This window comes from Dendropsophus ebraccatus, chromosome 3 (genome assembly GCF_027789765.1).
Source record: "Dendropsophus ebraccatus isolate aDenEbr1 chromosome 3, aDenEbr1.pat, whole genome shotgun sequence".
Taxonomy (NCBI): Eukaryota; Metazoa; Chordata; class Amphibia; order Anura; family Hylidae; genus Dendropsophus; species Dendropsophus ebraccatus.
The window spans coordinates 23,327,930-23,353,173 of NC_091456.1; the positions used below are offsets into that span (position 1 = coordinate 23,327,930).

The following is a 25,244-nucleotide window of genomic DNA, read 5'->3' on the forward strand; positions in this document are numbered from 1 at the left end:
ATCACTTATAAATTATTATCATACATTATTATTATTATCATCATAAATTTATATTATTATATATAGAAAACAGCATCACTTATATGAGAAAACACATCTTAAGTAATATTTTTCAACAGAATATTATACACTTCAATATGTTAATATATTCAACTGGACTGACTATAAAAACTGCAATTTTTAATATGTACACAGGTGCTTTGATATATGTTGATCTTAGTGAGATATATACATATAAAATGAGTTTAAAACACAAAACAGAAGCGTAAAGCCAAAAAAATTGAAATATTAATATTAAGTTGAAATATAAAATAATACAAATGTCCCTTTAGTTCTTAACTAAACATTGTAAATAATATATTTTAGTCTATTTAAGTTTTAATATTTTAGTATTGTTGCTGTATACTGTTTCACTTACACTAAGAAAGAGCAAAAAATAGATTATATCATCTACTTATACATAGATATTCACTGAGAATGACCCCCATTAGACCTAACAGAGAGAAATAAAGTGAGCAAAGTCTTCTCTGCAGAATTAGTAAAATCTTGACATTTCATTTTTATTTCGGTCTCTCAGTTTGCTTAGTTAACCCCATACCCTTGGTTATATAAGGCAGGTTGTAATAAGTGCTTTCTAGCTTTTCATATTCAGCTCCAACTTAATTCTTATTAGTCTTTTTATGTTAAACTTTCTATTAAGGCCAAAAAAAGTCTCCAGCATAAAATGGAAATGTATGAAAGCAGTTTTCAAACATGTAAAGAATATTAGTAAATTTATATTAGTGAAGATATGATTTAAAGGTACTTACCAGTAACGGCCACCTTGGTCCGAGTTCCAAAAATATACACACTGTAATACGGCCCCATACAAAAACCATGCAGCAGGATATGTAATACATGAAAGAGGGCCCCGAAATGTGCAGGTGTATTGCAAGCTTATGTCACCATCAGTATGAGGGATGAGTAAGGGGCTTAGTTATCTAAAGTCATGTTATCTTTATTCTACAGGTCCATACATTTATATAATGATTATCTTTTGCTACTTTTCGAAAATTACTAAAAAATATATACTTTTAGACTATGTTCACACGTTGTAGAAACAACGTTCACTCCACTAATCATGTTCAATAATTGCGGCCATAGGTAACGGACCTTGTTTATAAAGCGTGGGAACATAGCCTTGATCAACAGAGCTGAGTGAGGGCTCCATTGTTTTTTCCATTTCTGCACTAACACTGGTAACTATGTGGGTTCGAAACCATAATATGATAATAGTACGGACTAGAGATCAATGCGACTCAAGCATGCTCAAGTCTGATCGTTCAGCATTTTTTTACCAGTGGATGAAGAAGTTGGATGGAGCCCTAGGGAGTCCAGGAAACATGGATACAGCCATAGGCCATAGGTTGTATACATGTTTCTTGGACTCCTTAGGGCTGCATCCAACTTCTTCATCCACCGGTAGTCAAATTTAGAACGATCGTACTCTCTACATAGCATGGTTGCTATTGATCATGGCAAGTAGAAGGTTAAAATAAAGTTGGATCTTGGTGGTTGAAGACAAGTGTCAGGTAAAAGATACAGCTGGCATCTGCTGCATATAAAGTGAACTCAGCTCCTGAGATTCCTCTGAATTCAGTCAAAGCCAAGCTACAGAAAGGCTATGTTCCTACTTCGGGAACATATCGGGAGGCTATAAAGATCATATTCTTTACTAGCAGTATAAGGCCGTGTTCACACAACGTATCTTTTGTATTAATTACGGCCGTTTTTGCTGATTTTCAACAACGGCCTGTGATTAATACAAAAGATACATTGCCATAGAAGTCAGAGGAATCCCGGCTGGAGCGCATACACATAGTATACACTTCGGCCGGGATTCCAACTGGCCGCACAAAAAAACTGACATGTCAGTTTTGTGCGGCTGATATTCATTGAGAGACCCGTCAAGCCGCACTCTCCATTGTGTGATATCGTGCATTGGGATGCAGACGCACACGGATGCGCCCGCATCCCAATTCAACATAAATGAAGATCATCCGACCATTACTGCAGTACCGGCCAGGATGAACTTCTTTGACACCGGCCGTTCTGTGACAGGGATGGGTCACAGAACGGCCGGTGCTTCACGTAGTGTGAACCCAGCCCAAGACCTAGTTCTTAGTTATCCATCTTTTCTTAGGAAACCACAATGGATGAGGTTTAAAAGTTCCAAAATAAAACATCACATACAGGAACCTGGATAGCTCTGCAATATAACATCAGTTAATAACTAATAGACGACTGTCCTCAATCTCTAACCTCTGCAGGTTCATATCAGGAAGGAAATTACAAGGTGAGATAGTAGCAGAAAGGAGAAACTATCACCAGATTCAGAGGCCTATTCATGTAGCAGAGCAAAGGGTTAGAGAAACACAGCATATCCCTGCTGCTCTGCAATATCTGCCGCTCTATATAACACTTCAAAAGTAAGAGAATACCTCAGGAGTGGGTCATGTCATGACTGAGTCAATATAAATGTGACAGGAAAAAACTCTGTATATCTCAATATGAATTTGTAAGGATAAGTACGCTCTCTAAGATGCTATTATAATTTACTGGTACCTTTTTAAGTTTATATGCAATTTTTAGGCTATGTTCACACACAATCTTTTTAGGCAAAAAACTGCCATCAAAATGACCATTATTTCGCTTTAAAGGACATTCTGGGAATAATGGGGGACATTTATCACTGTAGAATTGTCTTAGTTGCCCCTAGCAACCAATCAGATTTCACTTTTCATTCCTCACAGATTCCTTGGAAAATGAAAGGGGGAATCTGATTGGTTGCTGGGGACAAGTGAGACAATTCTACTTTATACCAGTTTGATAAATCTCCCCCATTGTCTTTAAGTGTCACTGTCATTTGGAAAAACCTTTCACATCTCATAGAGACATGTTAAATGTTTTGATGGGTCCAGGTCCAGGAGTGTTTACACCCGTACCGATCTTGAGAACGAGCTAAGACCGCACTAAGGCCTCCCCCATCTGTTAAGCACAGTCCTCTCCTGTCATCAAGTAATGAGACAGGCTCCTAGTGTAAGACTATAGAGCCCGACTCTTTTACTGACAAAGGGTATGTTCACACTGAGCAAAAGTGGCGGAATTCCACACGGAGCCCCCGCCATGGACTCTGCTCGGAATCCCACCTGCCTCAGTGTGTCAATGCAATGCCTCTGCCATGTCAATTCTTTGAGCGGAGAGCGGAGGCCGCTCTGATGGCCGCAGGAACATTCAAACACCATCTGGTGTTAGGCAAGTATAACAGTGGTCGTTGCTAAGAAACGTCCATTGTTTTACTGTGTGCGAACATAGCCTAAAAGTTAAGTGTTAGAGATAAGAGTTGGTAGAAATGACAATGTAGATATAGTAACTGTACCATGGAATGTACTAGTACTTTATAACCATAGTAAAGAGTTTTATCAGCAGTGCTTACCTCCCTGAGCAGCTAAATCCTGACAAAAAACAATCCATACGTTACTCTTTTGGAAGAAAGACGTGAGCCCCCTCTTCATCGATTCCTAGTAGATCTCACCTTGACACATGTAACATTCTCATGCATGGTGACAGTTGTGGCTGGCAGAGGCAGGAGTTCTGCACTACTAGCAGAGCAGTCAGATGCAGAACATGTGTCTGGTCAGCGTGGACTCCAGGAATATCTTAGATGTTTAGTATGTGATGATAAAATTACATTCCCTTTGTCCGTAGTAAAATGTAAAGCTTTGAGCCCACACTCTACAAACCTTTTTCTAGTCTGTTACTAGTAATGATGACTCTTGTGCATAATAAAACTTTGCATTACACATTATAGGCCATTTTCAGGTAGTTTTCACAAAAACATTTTTTTTAAAATGAGGCTATGTTCACACAGTATTTTTGCTCAGGACTTTGGTATTTTTCAACCAAAACCAGGAGTGGATTGAAAACACAGAAAGGCTATGCTCACACATTGTTGGAATTAAGTGGATGGCCGCCATAAACGACAAATAACGGACGTTATTTGAAAACAACAGTGGTTGTTTTAAAATAAAGGCAATTATTTGTCATTAAATGACGGCCATCCACTCAATTCCAACAGTGTATGAGCATAGCCTTTCGGAGTTTTCAATCCACTCCTGGTTTTGGTAAAAAAAATCCTGACCAAAATCCTGAGCAAAAATACTGTGTGTGAACATAGCGGTCATCTATTTAACGAGATGGCCGCGTTTGCCCGATATGTTGCCTGGAATCACCTCTGGCTGATTTCATTTTTCATTTAATCAAATTTATTAATTTTTTTTCCAGTTCCGCATGGAAAAATTTCAGAGCAGTAAGTCACTGTTAAATTCATTTCAATGCAATTCTGCCAGCAAAATCCGCCAGAAGAACTGACCTTAGTGAGTTATTGCCTACAATTCTATGTTAAGAACTGTGCACCTGCGTATTGTACAAGTTAAAACATAAACGAATTCTAATTTACATCTGTGCATCGGGCAATTGGAGTTCAGGGACTGTATTGATCATTGATTTATTCTAATTATGATATATACATTTTTTTTTATAATTATGGTCTTCAGTATTCTACTTCTTCTTCTTCTTCTTCTTCTTCTTCTAAAGTTCCGGCAGAGCACACTACTACATTGGGTTGGGACTCTCAAGACAAACTCCTCTCCAATGTTCTGAACTCTCACAACCTACTCCTCTCAACTATTCTGGACTCTCAGTACAAACTCCTCTCAACTACTCTCAGCTCTACTACTCTAAAGGTCCTCAGTACAGCTTCTGTCTTGTCAAGTCTACAGTTTGTTATCAGCTATTGTACAAAGCATTTTCTCAGTAAAGAAGATCTATTTATGCTAACTGGACTATGCTAACTGGATTATTACTCAGGCACCTACACAGTAGATCCCACATCCTTGGGTCATCTCCCCTTTCTGTGGGTGGCTGTACCGATATTCTGGGTGGGTTACAGCTCCACTCTGGACAACCGTTATAAGTACCCAAGGGACCCCCTTACAGCCCAACAGGTCACCGACCACAGGGGAAAGGGTATAGCTCGCCACTCTAAAATAAAAGCAGGTGTGCCTCCATACCTGTGTGCCCACCTGCCACTGGCGTCACGACAGTATACCATCTAGGTGAGCTTTATCTCGACCAACCACCACACTAGTGGCGTCACACAGAACAATCTGGCAAGTGACCAGTCGAGCCTCACAGAAGTGCACCGCACATATATCAATATGTTACCCAATCACACAGCATACAATGAGACTGCCTGGTGTCCCAGCAACATAAAAGGTATTACGTGTTCTGCTCCCCAGTGCTCCACTTCTTCCCTCGGCACATCTTGGAAGTTAACTTTTTGATGTAGGAAGATATAATTAACAGGATGGGTATATCTGTGGTTTCATCTGCATGAAAATTTCCTATAGCTGCGAAAGGTCACTATAACAAATGTGACATTGTGCAAGTATTGGTCACCGCTTGCAGGCATGATTTCGCTAGCATGTGTTGATTACGACCAGTGTCGGACTGGCCCACCAGAGGATCCCCGGTGGGCCCCCAGCTTTCGACTTTGCACAAATACTGACTGACATGTTGTTTCTCATTGGTTCTTCATTGGTGGGCCCACAGGATTATTTCCTCTGGTGGGCCCCAGATACCCCAGTCCGACACTGATTACGACCTGTTACTCACCCAGGTCGCAATCATTAAAAAGAGAACATGAAGTACGGCTGTTTAACACGGTTCAGACAACCACATGGGGCACCAATAACTAGGGAGGGCCCGATATCGCCCAGTCCCCTCTGCCAATCCCCCTTGCAAATCTCACTTCCCATCCTAACTTTCCAGCCTCTAGCTGATGGATCCGTCCAGCAGCTGACAGGCTGAAGAGGAGAGAAGAAGCCAGAAGAGAGGAAGGTTGGCTCCATGCCAGGATTAGGTGAGCATATTGTTGTTTTTTTTTTGTGTTGGGGCAATGCAGGGGACATTATTACTATGGGGACGCAGGGGGACTTTATTACTATTGGCACAAAGCACAGGGGGGATTATTACTATGAGGACAGAGTACAGGGAGGATTATTACTTTGGGGACAGAGCACAGGGGGACATTATTACTATGGGGACAGAGCACAGGGGGACATTATTACTATGGGGACAGAGCACAGGGGGACATTATTACTATGGGGACACAAGGGGCATTCATATTATGGGGAAAGAGCACAGGGGGGATTATTACTATGGGGGCAGAGCACAGGGGGACATTATTACTATGGGGACAGAGCACAGGGGGACATTATTCCTATATGGAGAGCACAGCAGGAGGCATTATTATTATTATATGGAGGGCACAGCAGTAGACATTATTATCAAGATTCGCCCTGTTGCCAAAAAGACCTAGAAACTACCCTGGTTTAGCCCACACCTATCATTTCAGGCGAATTTTCCCTAAATCTGATAGTGAAGAAAACATTTTATATGTAACATGATACAGTAATACCTCGGTGTTTAAACACATCAGTATTCGAACCACATTTCACCTTCAAGTTTTGTTTGGTACTCGAACATTGTTCAGTATCTGAACTAAGATGGGGGAGATAACTCTCAGTTGAACTATTGTACAGCTAACAGGCAGGGAGAGAGGCAGGCGTATGGCCCCCAAAGGGTTAGTATGCATTGAATAAGAACCCAGTGTTAGGTCTCAATCACACATCCCTAATGCTCTATGTAATAGTGGGTCACAACTAAGGACAGCATTACTGATGTGTTTCCATAGCCGTCCACATTTGCACAGAACCATTGATTTGTATCTGTGATCCTTGCCAACTTTGGATGTGTAAAAGGGTCCATTCAAATTAAGGGGTATTATACTGTCCGCAATTACGATCTGTAATTGTGGACAGTGTAATACTGATGCGTGGAAGGGGCTAGAGATGAGTGAATTTATAGTAGTACCAAAGCAAATCGCTTTGTTATCTCTGCAAACCGCTCATCAGCCGGCTGACTTCTAACTCACTGCCGCTCCTCCCCGGGTGCTGGGAAATTGCTGGATCCAGTCCTGTAAAAATCAGAGAAGTTTCCCAGGACTAAATGCAGCTTTTCCCAGCACCCAGGAAAGAGCAGCACGGAGCAGCAGTGAGTTAAACAAATCGATAACAAAGCGATTTGCTTCGTTATTACAATAAATTCGCTCATCTCTAAAAGGGGCCTTAGTGAGTTATTGCCTGCAATTATTAAGAATAGTGCACCTGTGTATTGTACATGTTGATGCATCTGGTTATTGTCTACAGTTATTAAGAATAGTGCACCTATGTATTGTACATGTTGATGCATCTGGTTATTGTCCACAGTTATTAAGAATAGTGCACCTGTGTATTGTACATGTTGATGCATCCGCTAAGTGCCTCTATAGAGTAATGTGCAAAAAGACTCCATGGAGCCTCATCTAAGGGTCTCGAAACACGGGAGTAGCCAAATATCCTTCTTGGGAAGGAACCAGGGGGGCAACGCACCTAGGAATTCACTGTATTGAGCTCTTTGACCAGCAGTCGACAGTGTTTTTTTTTTTTGGCTGGTCTCCCTGAGATCAGTGATCTGTGTACAGTATCTATGGAGTAAAGCCTGCTGGAAGTATTTGAAGAAATGCATCTGTCATATTACAGTATTGCTGCACCGTTTTCTACACCAACAAACTGCAGGGGTAACCATTACAACTTCACTTACCCCTCATACATGGATAAAAGGTAAGTGATGTTTTCAGTGTCATAAACAGACCAGGTATTCAGTATGTGTGCAGAAGTCTTATTCGGCATTGCAGTTATTAGACATATTTGCGGCTCAACCCAGTGGCGTAGCTATAGGGGTCGCAGGGGTCACCATGGCGACCGGGCCCCTACGCTAGGGGGGCCCGCACGGCCCCCCTTGCCACTTCCTCCTGTGCTCCCCCGATCCGGGGGGGCCGCGGCAGGGGATATGCCCCCCGGAGCTCTTTCAGTTCAGTGAGCTTCCGGGATGCCGGCCCCGGCCGGAAGCTCACTGATGCAGGACCGCGGCGCCGGGACTTCTCCTCCTCCTCGGCAGCTGACATGTGACGTCATCACGTCACATGTCAGCCGCCGTGCAGTAGAGAGGAGAAATCCGGGCGCCGCGATCCTGCATCAGTGAGCTTCCGGCCGGGGCCGGCATCCCGGAAGCTCACTGAACTGAAGAGAAGCTGCCAGGCCTGAGGGAGATCAAGGATCCAGGTGAGGTGAGTTTATTTAGATTTTTGTATTTTTTTTTCTTCATTTTTTACATAAATGTTGCGATGTGGGGGGTTGCACAAGGGGTCTATACAGGGGGGGGGGGCTGCACAAGGGGTCTATACTGGGGGGGGGCTTGGCTGCACAAGGGGTCTATACTGGGGGGGGGGGCTGCACAAGGGGTCTATACTGGGGGGGCTTGGCTGCACAAGGGGTCTATACTGGGGGGGGGGGCTGCACAAGGGGGTCTATACTGGGGGGGGGGGCTTGGCTGCACAAGGGGTCTATACTGGGGGGGGCTTGGCTGCACAAGGGGTCTATACTGGGGGGGGCTGCACAAGGGGGTCTATACTGAGGGGGGCTGCACAAGGGGTCTATACTGGGGGGCTGCACAAGGGGTCTATACTGGGGGGAGCTTGGCTGCACAAGGGGTCTATACTGGGGGGGCTGCACAAGGGGGTCTATACTGGGGGGGCTTGGCTGCACAAGGGGTCTATACTAGGGGGGGGCTGCACAAGGGGGTCTATACTGGGGGGGGGGGCTTGGATGCACAAGGGGTCTATACTGGGGGGGGCTGCACAAGGGGGTCTATACTGGGGGGGGCTGCACAAGGGGTCTATACTGGGGGGGCTGCACAAGGGGGTCTATACTGGGGGGGCTGCACAAGGGGTCTATACTGGGGGGCGGGGGCTTGGCTGCACAAGGGGTCTATACTGGGGAGCGGGCTGCACAAGGGGTCTATACTGGGGGGGCTGCACAAGGGGGTCTATACTATAAGGGGGGTCTGCACAAGGGGTCTATACTATGGGAGGGGGCTACACAGGGGGTCTATACTATGAGAGGGTTACACAGGGGGTCTACTGTGGGGGATCTACACAGGGGGTCTATACTGGGGGGGCTGCACAAGGGGTCTATACTGGGGGGCGGGCTGCACAAGGGGTCTATACTGGGGACGGGCTGCACAAGGGGTCTATACTGGGGGGGCTGCACACGGGGGTCTATACTGGGGGGGCTGCACAAGGGGGTCTATACTGGGGGGGCTGCACAAGGGGTCTATACTGGGGGGGCTGCACAAGGGGTCTATACTGGGGGGCGGGGGCTTGGCTGCACAAGGGGTCTATACTGGGGGGGCTGCACAAGGGGGTCTATACTGGGGGGGCTGCACAAGGGGTCTATACTTGGGGGGGGCTGTACAAGGGGTCAATACTATAAGGGGGGGCTGCACAAGGGGTCTATACTATGGGAGGGGGGCTACACAGGGGGTCTATACTATGAGAGGATTACACAGGGGGTCTGTACTGTGGGGGATCTACACAGGGGTTCTAAACTGGGGGGCTGCACAAGGGGTCTATACTGGGGGGCTGCACAAGGTGTCTATACTGGGGGGGCTGCACAAGGGGTCTATACTATGAGGGGGGCTGCACAAGGGGTCTATACTGGGGGGGGCTGCACAAGGGGGTCTATACTATGAGAGGATTACACAGGGGGTCTGTACTGTGGGGGATCTACACAGGGGGTCTAAACTGGGGGGGCTGCACAAGGGGTCTATACTGGGGGGGCTGCACAAGGGGTCTATACTATGAGGGGGGCTGCACAAGGGGTCTATACTATGGGAGAGTGGCTACACAGGGGGTCTATACTATGAGAGGGTTACACGGGGGTCTGCACTGTGGGGGGGGGCTACACAGGGGGGTCTATATCTACATTATCTGTACTCAGAGATATCACTCTGTTATCTGTGGTGTTACATAGGACTGCAGGTGACATCTACTACATGATCTGTACTCAGAGGGATATCACTGTGTTATCTGTGGTGTTACATAAGACTGCAGGTGACATCTACTGCATTATTTGTACTCAGAGATATCACTGTGTTATCTGTGGTGTTACATGGGACTGCAGGTGACTACTACTTTATCTGTACTCAGATATTACTGTGTTATCTGTGGTGTTACATAGGACTGCAGGTGACTACTACATTATCTGTACTCAGAGGGATATCACTGTTATCTGTGGTGTTACATAGGACTGCAGGTGATATCAGGTGACTTCTCCAGGTTGCAGAAGTTCAAACTTCATCGTGCCCTGCTGATAGTTTATTATGGGAGTTTTGCAGCATTTGGCTCTTCAGGTTGCAGCACTACAACCCCCATCATATCCAACTGGCAGTTCATGATGAGAGTTGTAGTTTTTCAGCTGGAGAGTCAAAGATTGGAATACAATGATTAGACAATGACACAGTACAGTCCATTAATTATAGGGGGCAGTAGTGCAGTACATGAGGTGGAGGCAGTGACAGGGCATTAGAACATGGTGGCACATTAGAGTAATTGGATATAACGTTAGAGATAACCTGATCGGGTGAGATGGGGGGCCCCAAGCTAACATTTTGCACCAGGGCCCATCAACCTTTAGCTACGCCCCTGGCTCAACCAAATACTAATTTACATCTGTGCACCAGGCTTTAGGAGTCTAAAGAAAGTCCGTTAAATATTGTTCCATTTCTACAGCAAGAGACTGTCAGCAGACAGGTAATATTCATGTCCTAGTTCCTCATAGCTTTGTCACACTGTGTCACGAGTTTATAGAGGGAATCCACATAGCACAATAATAATCTGCATCATCATCCAATGTACATTGCTTAATGGTTAAATAACCAGTGTTTTTGGAGTTATCTTTAGACCCAGAAAAACCACCGGGGACTCCTGCTCCTTGGTGTTTCTTACTGTCACTAATATACAATAGAAGATACCGAGGTTTATTTCCTTCCTTTTGCTGAAACCAGAGAACAGGGCGATCACTTATACTATATCCACTAAGTGTACAGGAGATTGTCACTGTGTCCCCAGTGGAAGCCAATATGGTGGCCGGCTGCGTCACACTGACCTGAGTGGCACAATCTGAAAAGAAATAGAATTGACATAAATATACAGTAATTAAGCAAACATCAAATAGAGCAGTGTTCTTCCTGTTAGTCTCATCTTACATGTGCAGGAAAAGACCAAAGTGAAGAATAAGACGGTCCAGGACATGGTGCTTGTGAGCCCAGTGATCTCTGCTTTGTATCCCACGTCTCCTATTTATTATATAGAGAGAGAGATGTAAATGTGATAAGAGGCCGCACCATGTGGGCAGGACCTGACAAAAAAAGTAGAAATGTGCATACACCTACATGTTACCCAATCCAGGGCCGGGCTAAGGGGTGTACGACATGTGTGATCGCACAGGGCGCATCACCTCATCGCTCAAAAGGGGGCACCAATATCCAGGTCCTACTCCAGCCTCCTAAACTACAAGCATATCTAATGACACACTTATAGTTCAACAGGGCAGCGTTTCTCATACTGTACAGCGCTTGGTCCCTGTCTGTGCAAATATCAGCACACGGCAGGGGCTCCAGGCAGAGTCTACACTCAGGCTCGGACTGGCCTACAGGGGAACAGGGGAATCCCCCGGTGGGCCCTACCCCTTGGTGGGCCCCTGGCAGGAGGTGGGCCTCCCTGTCTGACTCTTTCTACCAGAGAATAAAAACAATTTCTATGCTATAGAAGCACAGACAAATATATGTAAGATACCATGTGTCTTCTTGACCTAACAGCATCTAACAGTGTCAGCAGTTTGGAACGCGAATTACAGCTGACAGAAGTCTCATAACAAATGATAGTCAGGCAGTGGAGTGTGGGAAGATAATAAAAAACTATACTTACCAGTCCCTGTGCCCCTGGACGACGCTCTCTCTCACAGCTGCTGAAAAATTTTCAGTCATTTTTGAACAAATTCTGTGTATGTCACGGCCCCAGCTCAATGTCACATAGTCGCCTGATGGATTGTCTGCTCAGCCAGTCAATAACTGCAGCGGTGTCCATCCCCAGTCAGTGATTGGCTGAGCGGGCACACTAAGGAAGAGCTTGGGGGGCACAGGGATGGGTAAATATACTTTCTTTATTATGTTCCTGCACCCCCCTGCCTACCTGAGATTTGTTAGTTTCATGGGACTTCTCCTTTCAAGAAACTTAAGTGTCACGTTATGTCAGTCATAGACTGACTGAAGAGTTACTAGTAGTGAGCCAGCATCGCTGGTCACATACACAGCTCTGTGCAAGGTCACTATAGTAATGTGAAAGGTTTGGTGCTTATTATATCTGGTGTAAGGTATGGTGGGCCCCAAGAATCAAATTCCCAGGTGGGCCCAAGGTGGTGCTCCCCCTAAAATCCATAGGATAGGGGATGTCAAGCTAAGAAAAAAATCTTTCAAATCAACTGGTGTCACAAAGTTATATAGATTTTTAATTTATTTCTACTAAAAACCCTCAAGCCTTCCAGTACTTATCAGCTGCTATATGTCCTGCATGAAGTGGTGTATTCTTTCCAGTCTGACACATTGGTCTCTGCTTCCACCTTTGTCCATGCCAGGAACTTACTTTGGACAGTTACTTACTTTGGCAGCAGATATTAATGGGTCAGACTGGAAAGAATAACCACTTCCTGCTGAACATACAGCAGCTAATAAGTACTGGAAGACTGGAGATTTTTTTGATAGAAGTAAAGTACAAATTTCTGGCACCAGTTTATTTGAAATAATTTTTTTGCTGGAGTAGCCCTTTAATACTGTGGACTATTTTACTTTTAAACAACTTGAAATATACAATTAAAACTGAGCTTTGATTGGTTGCTATGGGCAGATTAGACTGTTTAAATTGTGCATGGCAACCAATCACAGTTCAGCTTTTATTTTACCAGAGTAATTTGAGAAAGGAAAGCTGAGCTGTGATTGGTTGCTATGGGCCACATCAAACCATATTATTTAGTGTTCTTAGTGTGGCCTAACCATAAGCTGTTTGCTTGGTTACAGGTGTGTTTAGTGACCTCTGCAGTAAAGCACATCACCAGTCATTAATGGGTTAATGCTTCAGATGTGTTTACCTGCAGTAACCATGGCAACCATGCACTGTGATGACAAGCGCTTATGTCATAAAGAAGGTTCCATAAAGCAATGCACCGCGCCCTGATCAGTGCCATCTTGGATGCGCCAGAGGACCTTGAGCTTGACTAATTTACTGCCCCCTACCCTTGATGAAATTTGGAGGTTCTAGCAGGGGACCTGGATCTTTGAAGGAGAAGAGATACAGCCGCCTAGCCATCAATAAGGTGACAGATATTGCAGCCTCATCTCTCTCACATCCAGTTAATTATACTTATAGTATGGTATTACCCTCTAAGCCCAGGGGAGGGGCAGCTCTCCAGCCATGGCTCCCTCGAGGTTTCCCCCACAAGGGGTTTTTCCTCGCCTGAGTGCTGGAAGGTGACTCTTCGTGAGTCGAGGGTCTGCCATTTTCAGTGTCATGTAATTTTAAATAAAATTGGGAACCTTTGACACCTGATTACAATGTGTTGTGTCTTTTTTTTGCGTTCTTTGGTTTAACTTGGGGGAGTTGGGGGTCCATCACATATTGCAGAGTGATAAAGCCGGACATCTGCCTGCTACACAGATCTATCACCTGCACAATGCGCAAAAAGTAGTATGGAGCGGTGGTTGGCGGAACTCCTGCTTGTATGTGCATATCCCTGGATTAAAGGAACACTCAAATCTTGAAGAAAAAACATGCATCACAAGGTTTATACCTACATCTACAAGGCTTGGCAAAAGGTTTTATCAAGTGACAGGGCAATAATATCATATCATAGCAACACGGACACCACCATAAATATACATCATGTATACATAACTCAGTGGCTCTTGTGTGTGTGAGCAGGATCAGGGGCAAGGCAGAGTATTGTGCCCCCACACCCATACATGCAGGTGTGGGCTAGGTAGCTGCCCCCCCCCCCCCTGCAAAATCCACAGGATAGGGGATATCAAGCTGATTGGTTGGGGTCCCAGTGGTTATGAGAATGTGGGAAACTTATCCCCCTCAAATAAACAGTGGGGACAGTGCTCCATTAATTCTTTATAGGTCTTGTTATCCCTTTTCCTGTGAATAACTAGGAGAGCGGTATGTTCTCATGTACTATATGGCTGGACTCAGACTAGGCGTTTTTCAGACATATGGCATTTTTGGGGTTCAAAAACGCAGAGACCAGATGTTAGTCAGTGGGGAAAATCGAAACACAACACCCACAGGACATTTTTCTGCTATGGTGTTTTTTTTTTTGTGTTTTGCCACAAGCTTCTATAGGGGGGAATATTGTCATGTCTATATGGAAATTAGTGTTTTTCCCCAGTTCTTCAACATAAAACCTGGAGTCACATGATAAAGAATCACATGATTTGTACCGAAATAACCCCAGGGGATAAAATGAGAACTAAACTTTACACCAAAAAGCAGGAAGATGTGCAACAGTCTTAATCTTGGTTCACATTTGTAGTGAATTCAGTAGAATTAAATTGGTACTTTTTTTTTTTCTTTCAAATCAACTGGTGTATAAAGATTTGTATTTAACTCTTATTAAAAAAAACAGTACTTATCAGCTACTGTATGTCCTGCAGGAAGTGGTGTATTCTCTCCAGTCTGACTGGCAGCAGAGACTTTGCACTGTGTCAGCCTGGAAAGAACACAGTACTTTATGCAGGACATACAGAAGCTGATAAGTACTGGAAGACTTTTAAATAGAAGTAATTTACAAATCTATATAACTTTCAAACACCAGTTGGTTTGAGAAGAAAAAAGTTTTTGCCAGAGCACCTCTTTAAATTAAATAAAAAAGTCAATTAGCTTGACAGTGGAAACTTAGACTAGACATTGTAAAAATGCACCATATTAAGGTCTCGTTCACACCACGTTTTTATTCTTTTTGCTCCATGACCTCCATACCTTCCCATATAGTTATGATGGAGGCCACTTTATACCATCTGTTCTACATAGACTCCCAAAAATTATACTGAAATACCTCCCATTCTTGCTTTTTTTTAAATCACCCCCCTTTTCCTATTTTATAAATACAAATAAATAAATAAATAAACATATTTGGTATCGCTGCTTGCATATTCTGTGCAAAAAAATACGAGGGCAGGGGTACAGGTAAGTATACTTTCGTTAATATGTTCTTGCCTGCCTTAGATTTGTCAGTTTAAGGCTAGGTTCACACTATGTAACTGTGCGGCTGTATTTTTTATGTGGCTGTATTTTTTATGCGGCTGTAAATGTGCGGATGAAACTCCGACCGTGGGAAAAAATAGACATGCGGCTCAAAACATACGGTCATTTACTTGGAAATCTGGTTCAACTAAAAATAACAAATAAAATGTTAAGAAAGTGATGCAAACACCTCTGGATGCATCTGGGAAAGCAGGGAAACAGTTTACATGAATCGCTATTACCGGGGTTTGCGATCCTCTGCAGTATGCCGATGTCTCTCATGGTTAATCTATTAAAATAATAAAACACATTTTCGTTGTAATAAAGTGCCCTTCGTTGTTCACTAATTAAATTTAAACTAATCCATCATTTTGCAATTAAATATACTGTTAAAATAAATACATATATAAATAAATGTATATTTATATATATATTTATTTTTTGACAGTATATTTAATTGCACAATGATGGATTCGTTAGAATTAAATTATTGACCAACGAAACTGAATTTATTTCATCGAAAATGTGTTTTCTTAATTAAATATTAATTAGTACAGGAAGCTCCATAAGCCGTTAATTCATATGCCGGCAATAGAGCTTTCTGTACTAATCATCACTTTACTTTAATGAAAACATCAAATGTTTCTTCTAATTATGTTATCACAATAGCATTAGTAGAAGAAACATTTAGAATTATATGTGCGCTCAGCTGATTGGCTGTTCGGCTGAGCGCACATATAATGAGCCGGTCCGCAGTACAGTGACTTCATTGTGCTGCGGACCAGCGAAGAGACAACATCGGGGTGAGTATAGAGCTCTCCCCACCCCCTCCCCAGCACTGCACCCCTCCCAGCAAGGAAGGGGGGGTCACTTAACCCCTTCCTTGCTGGGATGGGTGCAGTCTGACATCAGTCTGGCCCCCAAGGGGTTAAGGGGGATGCAATACATCCTCCCTTAACCCCTTGGGGGCCAGACTGTAAGCAGCGATCTGTAAAGATGCTGCATACTGTAAGGAGCACAACACAGCTCACAATGATGGGTGTTGTGCTCCTGTTTGTGTGTTTTTTGTGTGTTTCTCTCTTTTTGTTTTTCAGATATCGGTATCCTGTGGATTACGTCGGATTCCGTGGACTACGTCGATGACCAGCGTTTTTTTAATGTTTTTTTTTTTAATAAAATGGTCAATGAGGGGTGTGGGGGTGTTTTTATTTGAATAAAAAAAATTTTTAACTTGTGTCTTCTCTTTATTTCTTTACTTTATAGACTTAGTAGTGGAAGCCGTCTAATAGACGGAATCCATTACTAAGTTGGGGCCTAGTGTTAGCCGGTATAAAATGGCTAACACTAACCCCCTATTATTACCCCAGTACCCAATGCCACCAGGGGTACTGGGAAGAGCCGGGTGCCATTGGTTTAGGCCCTCCCCAGCCTAAATCTTACCAGCCTGCTGCCGCCCGGTCCAGGAGCGGCAATTTTGACGCTCCGGGACCACTGGCACCCGGCTCTTCCCAGTACCCCTGGTGGCATTGGGTACTGGGGTAATAATAGGGGGTTAGTGTTAGCCATTTTATACCGGCTAACACTAGGCCCCAACTTAGTAATGGATTCCGTCTATTAGACGGCTTCCACTACTAAGTCTATAAAGTAAAGAAATAAAGACAAGACACAAGTTAAAAAATTTTTTTATTCAAATAAAAACACCCCCACACCCCTCATTGACCATTTTATTAAAAAAAAACATTAAAAAAACGCTGGTCATCGACGTAGTCCACGGAATCCAACGTAATCCACAGGATACCGATATCTGAAAAACAAAAAGGGAGAAACACACAAAAAACACACAAACAGGAGCACAACACCCATCATTGTGAGCGGTGTTGTGCTCCTTACAGTATGCAGCATCTTTACAGATCGCTGCTTACAGTCTGGCCCCCAAGGGGTTAAGGGAGGATGTTTTGCATCCCCCTTAACCCCTTGGGGGCCAGACTAATGTCAGACTGCACTTATCCCAGCAAGGAAGGGGTTAAGTGACCCCCCTTCCTTGCTGGGAGGGGTGCAGTGCTGGGGAGGGGGTGGGGAGAACTCTATACTCACCCCGATGTGTCCTCTTCGCTGGTCCGCAGCACAATGAAGTCACTGTGCTGCGGACCGGCTCATTATATGTGCGCTCAGCTGATCAGCCAATCAGCTGAGCGCACATATAATTCTAAATGTTTCTTCTAATAATGCTATTGTGATAACATAATTAGAAGAAACATTTGATGTTTTCATTAAAGTAAAGTGATGATTAGTACAGAAAGCTCTATTGCCGGCATATGAATTAACGGCTTATGGAGCTTCCTGTACTAATTAATATTTAATTAAGAAAACACATTTTCGATGAAATAAATTCAGTTTTGTTGGTCAATAATTTAATTCTAACGAATCCATCATTGTGCAATTAAATATACTGTCAAAAAATAAATATATATATATAAATATACATTTATTTATATATCTATTTATTTTAACAGTATATTTAATTGCCAAATGATGGATTCGTTAGAATTAAATTATTGACCAACGAAAGCGTACGCATGAACCACCAAAAATACCGCCGCACAATTACAGCCGCAAATACAGCCGCACAGTTACATAGTCTGAACCTGGCCTAAAGGGGAACTCAGGATAAGAAAAACTTGTTTTCTATTAAAAATACATTAAAAGTTAAATATATGTGTCTATACAATGTATTACCGTATCTGTATGGTTCTGCCACACTGGTCGCTGATAGAAATCCAGTAAGTGAAAAAAATGGCCCCTGTGCAAACCCACATTGTCTCCTGCTCCTTCTGCTATCCTCCCTTAGGAGACAAATCTTCCATGCCTCTGTCTCACATTGTGTGTGTTTGCTGAGCACAGGCTGATGATGCAGACAGGGGGCAGGGTGTGATGTCACAGGAGGCTTGGCTGGATCCCCCAATCCCCTGAGTGATTCACCATCTCTGACTGGCCAGAAGCAGGTGCAGCACTGATTTCTCTAATTGTGCAGAAGTGTGCAGTGAAATTAGGGCTGTGTTCACACATGTTGGAGTGTCATTGCAGTACTGCAGTGTATTCACAAAAATGATGCAGTAACACATGTAAATGATGCTAAACGGCAGAGAGGATCAGAGCCTTATTGTGGGGCTCAACTTTAAGGATAACAGATGCTCGATCATAATAAAAAAAAATTCAAGAAGTTCTTTACTTTATTCCTATATCAGCGTTACAGGCAGAGAATACAGCATGCTGTGTGGTGTTACAGGTAGAGAATACAGCGCGCTGTGTGGTGTTACAGGTAGAGAATACAGAGTGCTGTGTGGTGTTACAGGTAGATAATACAGCGTGCTGTGTGGTGTTACAGGTAGAGATAACAGCATGCTGTGTGGTGTTACAGGTAGAGAATACAGTGTGCTGTGTGGTGTTACAGGTAGATAATACAGCATGCTGTGTGGTGTTACAGGTAGAGAATACAGTGTGCTGTGTGGGACCACAATGAAATCATAAATTACTGCAAATAATTGAGTAACACAATGAAACTACAATGTGTGAACACAGCCTAGATGTTCTGCAGCAGCTTTGGGTGGGGAATGTGCAGGGTGGAGGACTGTGATGAACAGCTGAGGGAAAGCATTGCATTCTGGAACCTGTAGTACTGTGTACAACTGATAAACCAGTAAATACAGAAACACAAAACAGAACAAAAACCCCAAAACAAATGGATTTCTGGTAGTTTCAAAAATGGAATAGATAGGTAAGTAATCCTTTATGCTTCTGCAGAAGTCATTTTATTTTTAACCTCTACCTGGAGTTCCCCTTTAATGGGACTTCTCCTTTCAAGATACTTATGTGGCACCCTGTACTGTTTGCATGAGTGACTGACAAGTTACCAGCCGTGAGCCAGCATTGCTGGTCACATACACAGCGCTGTGCAAAGGTTTGGTTATATCTGGTATATGTAGGGTGGGCCCTTAGAATTAAATTCCCTGGTGGGCCCAAGGTACCCCAGTCCGACACTGTCTACACTGATAATGGCAGCTCTGTAGACTTCATACTCACAGTGTGTAAAGGATCTGCGATGATGTCATGATCATTGTCACATGATCATAGGGAGCCTCATACTATATGGGGGCTGCAAAGAGGGGGACATGTACTGTTTGGTTGCTGCAGAGAGGCCTGATACTGTATGGGAATGGGAACTGCGCAGAGGGACCTTTACTATATGGGGACTTCACATAGTGGCCCATACTATATACGCAGTGATGGGAAACTTTGGCACTCCAACTGTGGCAAAACTTCAATTGCTATAGAAACATAGAAACATAGAAGATTGTCGGCAGAAAAAGACCACTGGGTCCATCTAGTCCGCCCTTTTAGTATTTTCTTCCTTATTATCTTAGGATAGATATATGTCTATCCCAGGCGTGTTTAAATTCTGTTATTGTAGATTTACCAACCACCTCTGCTGGAAGTTTGTTCCAGGTATCTACTACTCTTTCAGTAAAATAATATTTTCTTACATTGCTTCTGATCTTTCCCCCAACTAACCTCTCACTGTGTCCTCTTGTTCTTGAGCTCAGTTTTTTACTAAAAACACTCCCCTCTTGAACCTTATTTAGTCCCTTAACATACTTAAAGGTTTCAATCATGTCCCCCCTTTCCCGTCTTTCCTCCAGACTATACAGATTCAAATCCTTAAGTCTTTCCTGATATGGTTTATGCCTCACACCCTCCACCATTTTTGTAGCTCGTCTTTGGACCCGTTCTATTTTATCAATGTCCTTTTTTAGGTGCGGTCTCCAGAACTGGACACAGTATTCCAGATGTGGCCTCACCAAAGCTCTATACAGCGGGATCACAATCTCCCTCTTCCTACTGGTTATACCTCTAGCTATACACCCCAGCATACGATTTGCTTTCCCCACCGCCTGGTTGCACTGGTGACTCATTTTAAGGCTTTCAGAAATCATTACCCCTAAATCCTTCTCTTCTGAAGTCTTTTCCAACACAGTACTGCCGATGTGATACTCGGATAGAGGATTCCTCCTCCCCAAGTGCATTATTTTACATTTGGAAACGTTGAACTTCAATTTCCACTGTTTGGACCACGTATCTAGCAAAGCTAAATCATTTTCCATATTACTGACACCTCCAGGAATATCCACCCTATTGCACACTTTTGTGTCGTCAGCAAACAGACAAACTTTACCTATCAACCCTTCTCCTATGTCACTTACAAACATATTAAAAAGAATAGGACCCAGAACAGACCCTTGTGGCACACCACTTGTAACCAGTCTCTGCTCAGAATATACACCATTAACAACAACCCTCTGATATCTCTCCTTCAGCCAACCACAAATCCACTGAACTATCCAGGGATTTAGTCCAATTTTCTCCAACTTCTCTATCAGCTCTTTATGGGGAACTGTATCAAAAGCTTTGCTGAAGTCCAGATAGGCGATATCCACAGCACCACCTTCATCCAGCACTTTTGTGGCATAATCAAAGAAATCAATGAGATTAGTCTGACATGATCGGCCCTCAGTAAAGCCATGCTGGTTTGGATCCATCAAATTGTTGATTCTTAGGTGATCCATTATCTTCTTTTTTAGAAGAGTTTCCATCATTTTCACTACTACAGATGTCAGGCTCACTGGCCTGTAGTTACTGGGCTCTTCTCTATTCCCCTTCTTGTGGATTGGTATAACATTGGCTGTTCTCCAATCATCGGGGACATCTCCTGTTAGCAGGGATTGGTTATACAGATCTGTCAGGGGGGCAGCAATCACAGATCTGAGTTCTTTAAGAACCCTGGGATGGATCCCATCTGGACCCATCGCCTTATTCAGCTTTAAACGGGCAAGTTCCTCTGCAACTTCAGCCTCTGAAAATACTGGAGCCGAACCCATATAGCTGGAGGCAATGTTGTGTCCAACCATTCTGTGATTGTGAAGGCCGCCTTCTGAAAACACTGAGCAGAAGTAACTATTCAAATAGTCAGCGACCACCATATCGCCATCAATAAACGTGTTCTCCCCATTACTTATTTTAGTAATGCTGCAGCCATTCTTCTTCTTCTTCCTGTCACTTATATATCTGAAGAAGGTTTTATTCCCCGCAGTAACAGATTTTGCCATTTCCTCTTCTTTTGAGGCTTTAGCAGCATTTATAATCTGCTTTGCCTCCTTCTGTATACTTTTATACGTCTCTCTGTCAGCTTCATTCCCAGTCTCCTTATACTTCCTATACGCTGCCTTTTTTCCTTTTACAATGGCCTTAACCTCTCTAGTAAACCATAATGGATTCTTCTTCCTTTTACTTTTGCTAACTTCTCGTACATATAGTCTAGTTGCCTTTAATATGACATTTTTTAATTCTGCCCACTTAGTGCTCGCCCCTGATGTTTTATCCCACCCTCTTAATTCTTTATCTAAATACTCCCCCATTTTATTAAAATCTGTCTTCCTAAAATCCAATACTCTTGTTGTAGTATGGGATTGGACGTAGTCAGTTTGTACGTCAAACCATAGACACTGGTGGTCACTGGAACCTAGATTTTCTTCCACTCTAACTTCAGACACCCGATCCACATTAGTAAATACTAAATCTAGAATGTTCTCTCCTCTGGTAGGTGACTTTACAAGCTGTTTCAGAGATGCCCCTGTAAGGGCCTCCATTACATTCTTGCTTTTACATGTAAGTGCAGAAGGGATAGTCCAATCCACATCCGGCATGTTAAAGTCGCCCATAACTACAATGTCCCCCTTTAATGACATTTTAGTAATTTCATCCATCAGCATATTATCATAGTCCTCGCTTTGCCCCGGAGGCCTATAGACAACACCTATCCTAATAACAGATCCCTCTTTGGACTGCATACAAACCCAGAGAGTCTCCAGCTCTTTATATGTATTTTGGATGAGTGTCGATTTAAGACTATCCCTGACATAAATGGCTACCCCGCCTCCCCTTCTCTCTGCTCTGTCTTTCCTGTACAGAATATATCCCGGTATAGCTATTTCCCAATCATTAGACTCTTTGAACCAGGTCTCTGTTACAGCAACAAGGTCCAATTCATCTCTAGACATAATGGCCGTCAGCTCACAGATCTTGTTTCCTAAGCTGCGAGCATTCGTACACATTGCCCGAAGATTACTAAGCTTCATAATACCTTTATTCCCAAATTCATCTACCGCACCAACAGCACCTTCCTTACCACCAATAACCGCACCAACCATTGCATCTACAGCACCAATAACCGCACCAACAACTGTGTCAACAGCACCAACAACTACATCAACAGCACCAACCACTGTGTCTACATCACCAACCACTGCACTTTCACCAATCCAGATACACTTATTTGTCTTTACTGGTCGGGGACAGAAATCCTCCTCCTCTATTATACTTCTGTCCCCTTCATCTAGTTTAAATGTCTGTCATGCCTGGACAACCAAAGAAATAGCTTTGGCTGTTCAAAGATGATAGGAATTGCAGTTTTGCAACAGCTGCGCTGCCAAGGTTCACAGTACTACTATGTAGGGACCTTCCTTTTTTTTATTTTTTATTAACTTTATTTTCATTTTTCAAAAAAAAACAACAATTCAATTATCAAGCTCTACAATTCATACAAAATATTATTCACATTTACAAAACTTTAACATCATCCCATATTAAGAATTGCAACCCAAATTCTCTATTTCCCACCCCAACCCAATTTGCCTTAAAAGAAAAAAAAAACACTCATATTGCCCCCATTTTTTGCCATTTCTCATATTTATCACTACAAGAAACCCACATCTTAAATGTTGGTACAAATGATGTCATCCAATTACGCACTATTAACAGCCTCGCATAAAACAAACTTCTAATAATCTTATTCTTTACTCTCCTCCCCTTTTTATTCCTTGTGGTATCACCCAATATTGCCAACTCCGGCCACGGCTCCAAAATATAATTCACATCCTTTGAAATTTTAGATATTACTTGCTCCCAGAATTGACTTAAAGCATCACAGGTCCATAGCAAATGTATGAAACCGGCTCCCATTTCTCCACATCTCAGACATTTATCATCACTTCTTCTCTTTATTTTATATAGAAAGGAGGGGGTGTAATATATACGATTTATAATATTAAATTGAATTATTCTATGATCTCCTGATTTTGATACTGTTTTGGTGTTACGTATTATATCTAACCACTGATCATCTTCTAATAGTCCTATTTCTCCATGCCATTTTCCCTGTATCTAAACCCTTCCTCCCCCGCATTAATTAAATACATATATACCGTTTTAAGCTCTTTTTTTTTTAATTAAATTTGTTCTTAACTTCTTCACCAAGATATGTGTACCTGAAAAAACATTACCATTATTACTCACAGTGGTCATTAAGGCATCTTTTAATCTATAGTAATCAAACCAACTCCGTTGTTCCAGATTGATTTCCAATTTAACCTCTTCCCAGGATTTAACACCCTCTTTTCCTCTTCTAATATCTCCCACTATATTTATCCCTGCTGTCTGTAACAAATTTAACCTCCCTATTTCATCACCTCTGGGAACTTACAATTACCCCAAATGGGCGCTAAGTCCAAGACCCCTTCCAACTTCAAACACTTTTTTTTAGCTCAACCTAAGTTTTAACAAGGGACTTTATCATTATCATTTCCTGAGACATCCTCTCCTCTAACCTACCTGATTCTAGCAGCTGCAATATATCCATTTGTTCATACCAGTTTTCCCCTTCTATACATTTTAAGAGCTGATTGTGCTCTGACCTGATCAACCAATAGACCTGTGATGCCAGAAAATACTTTTTTATGTCAGGAACTCCTATACCACCCTTTCCCCAAGGAGGACAAAGTTTCTCTAATTTTATCCTTACCCTTCTTCTTCCCCAAATGAGAGCATTAAAAATCACCCTTATCCTCTTTACATCTTTATCTTCTAACCAGATAGGAGCCTCCGCAAACAGATACAGCAACCTTGGGAGAACCACGGATTTCAGCAAAATAACCCTATCAGCTCTTGATAGGGGCAGTCTCTGCCAGATATTAATCTTTTTCTCCATAAGGTTTATCGTCTTTTTTATATTTAAGTCATTAAATTGTTTAATATTTCTAGAAATTTGTATCCCTAAATAACGGAAACTCTCTTCTTTCCCAAGTACGTGTAACGAACCCAGTGACATCACAAAACCATAATTTAAAGGCATCAACACAGATTTTTTCCAGTTAATTGAAAGACCGGAGTACCCCCCCAATTCCTCAATAAGAGTAATAATTCTCGGGACTGCCTCCACAGGGTTCTTTAGGAACAACAACAGGTCGTCAGCGTATAATGAAATCCTGTCCCCTCCGCCCCTCGCCCTAAAGCCTTCTATGAGTGAGTCAGATCTTATCTTAATGGCTAATGGCTCAATCTCTAGGGCGAAGAGCAGAGGGGAGAGGGGACAACCTTGCCGAGTTCCCCTGCTAAGCTTAAAGGAGCTTGACAAAACACAGTTTACACTGACTACTGCTCTTGGATCTTTGTATAGTAGCTTCACCATATCTATAAACTTATCCCCAATCCTAAATCTTCTCATTGTTTCCCATAAATAGTCCCACTCCACCCTGTCAAATGCCTTAACCGCGTCCAAGGACAGGATGGAGTGGGACCCCGGCTCAGTGACTGACTGCATGTTCTCATATACCCGTCTTATGTTGAACCTGGACATTCTACCCGGAACAAAACCCGTTTGGTCCTCATGAACTAGGGTTCCAATTACTTTCCAAAGCCTCAAAGCCAATACCTTTGCATATAACTTCGCATCGGCGTTGAGGAGGGAGATGGGTCTAAATTATTCTAACTCCAATAGATCCTTATCAGGTTTGGGTAT

At 42.9% G+C, this 25,244-nt stretch overlaps 1 protein-coding gene and 2 gene segments (V, D, J or C); all 3 read right to left on the reverse strand.

Moving 5' to 3' along the window:
* Nucleotides 1-25,244, reverse strand: part of LOC138785315 (immunoglobulin lambda-1 light chain-like) — a 152,497-nt gene that overhangs the window by 7,074 nt on the left and 120,179 nt on the right. The window lies entirely within an intron of this gene.
* The window catches only part of LOC138785313 (probable non-functional immunoglobulin lambda variable 11-55), a 72,884-nt gene that overhangs the window by 3,973 nt on the left and 43,667 nt on the right, over nt 1-25,244 (reverse strand).
* LOC138785310 (immunoglobulin lambda-1 light chain-like) overlaps nt 1-25,244 on the reverse strand; it is a 91,199-nt gene that overhangs the window by 663 nt on the left and 65,292 nt on the right. Inside the window, 1 exon segment of the V gene segment in view lies at nt 810-847. Coding sequence covers nt 810-847 — 38 coding nt within the window.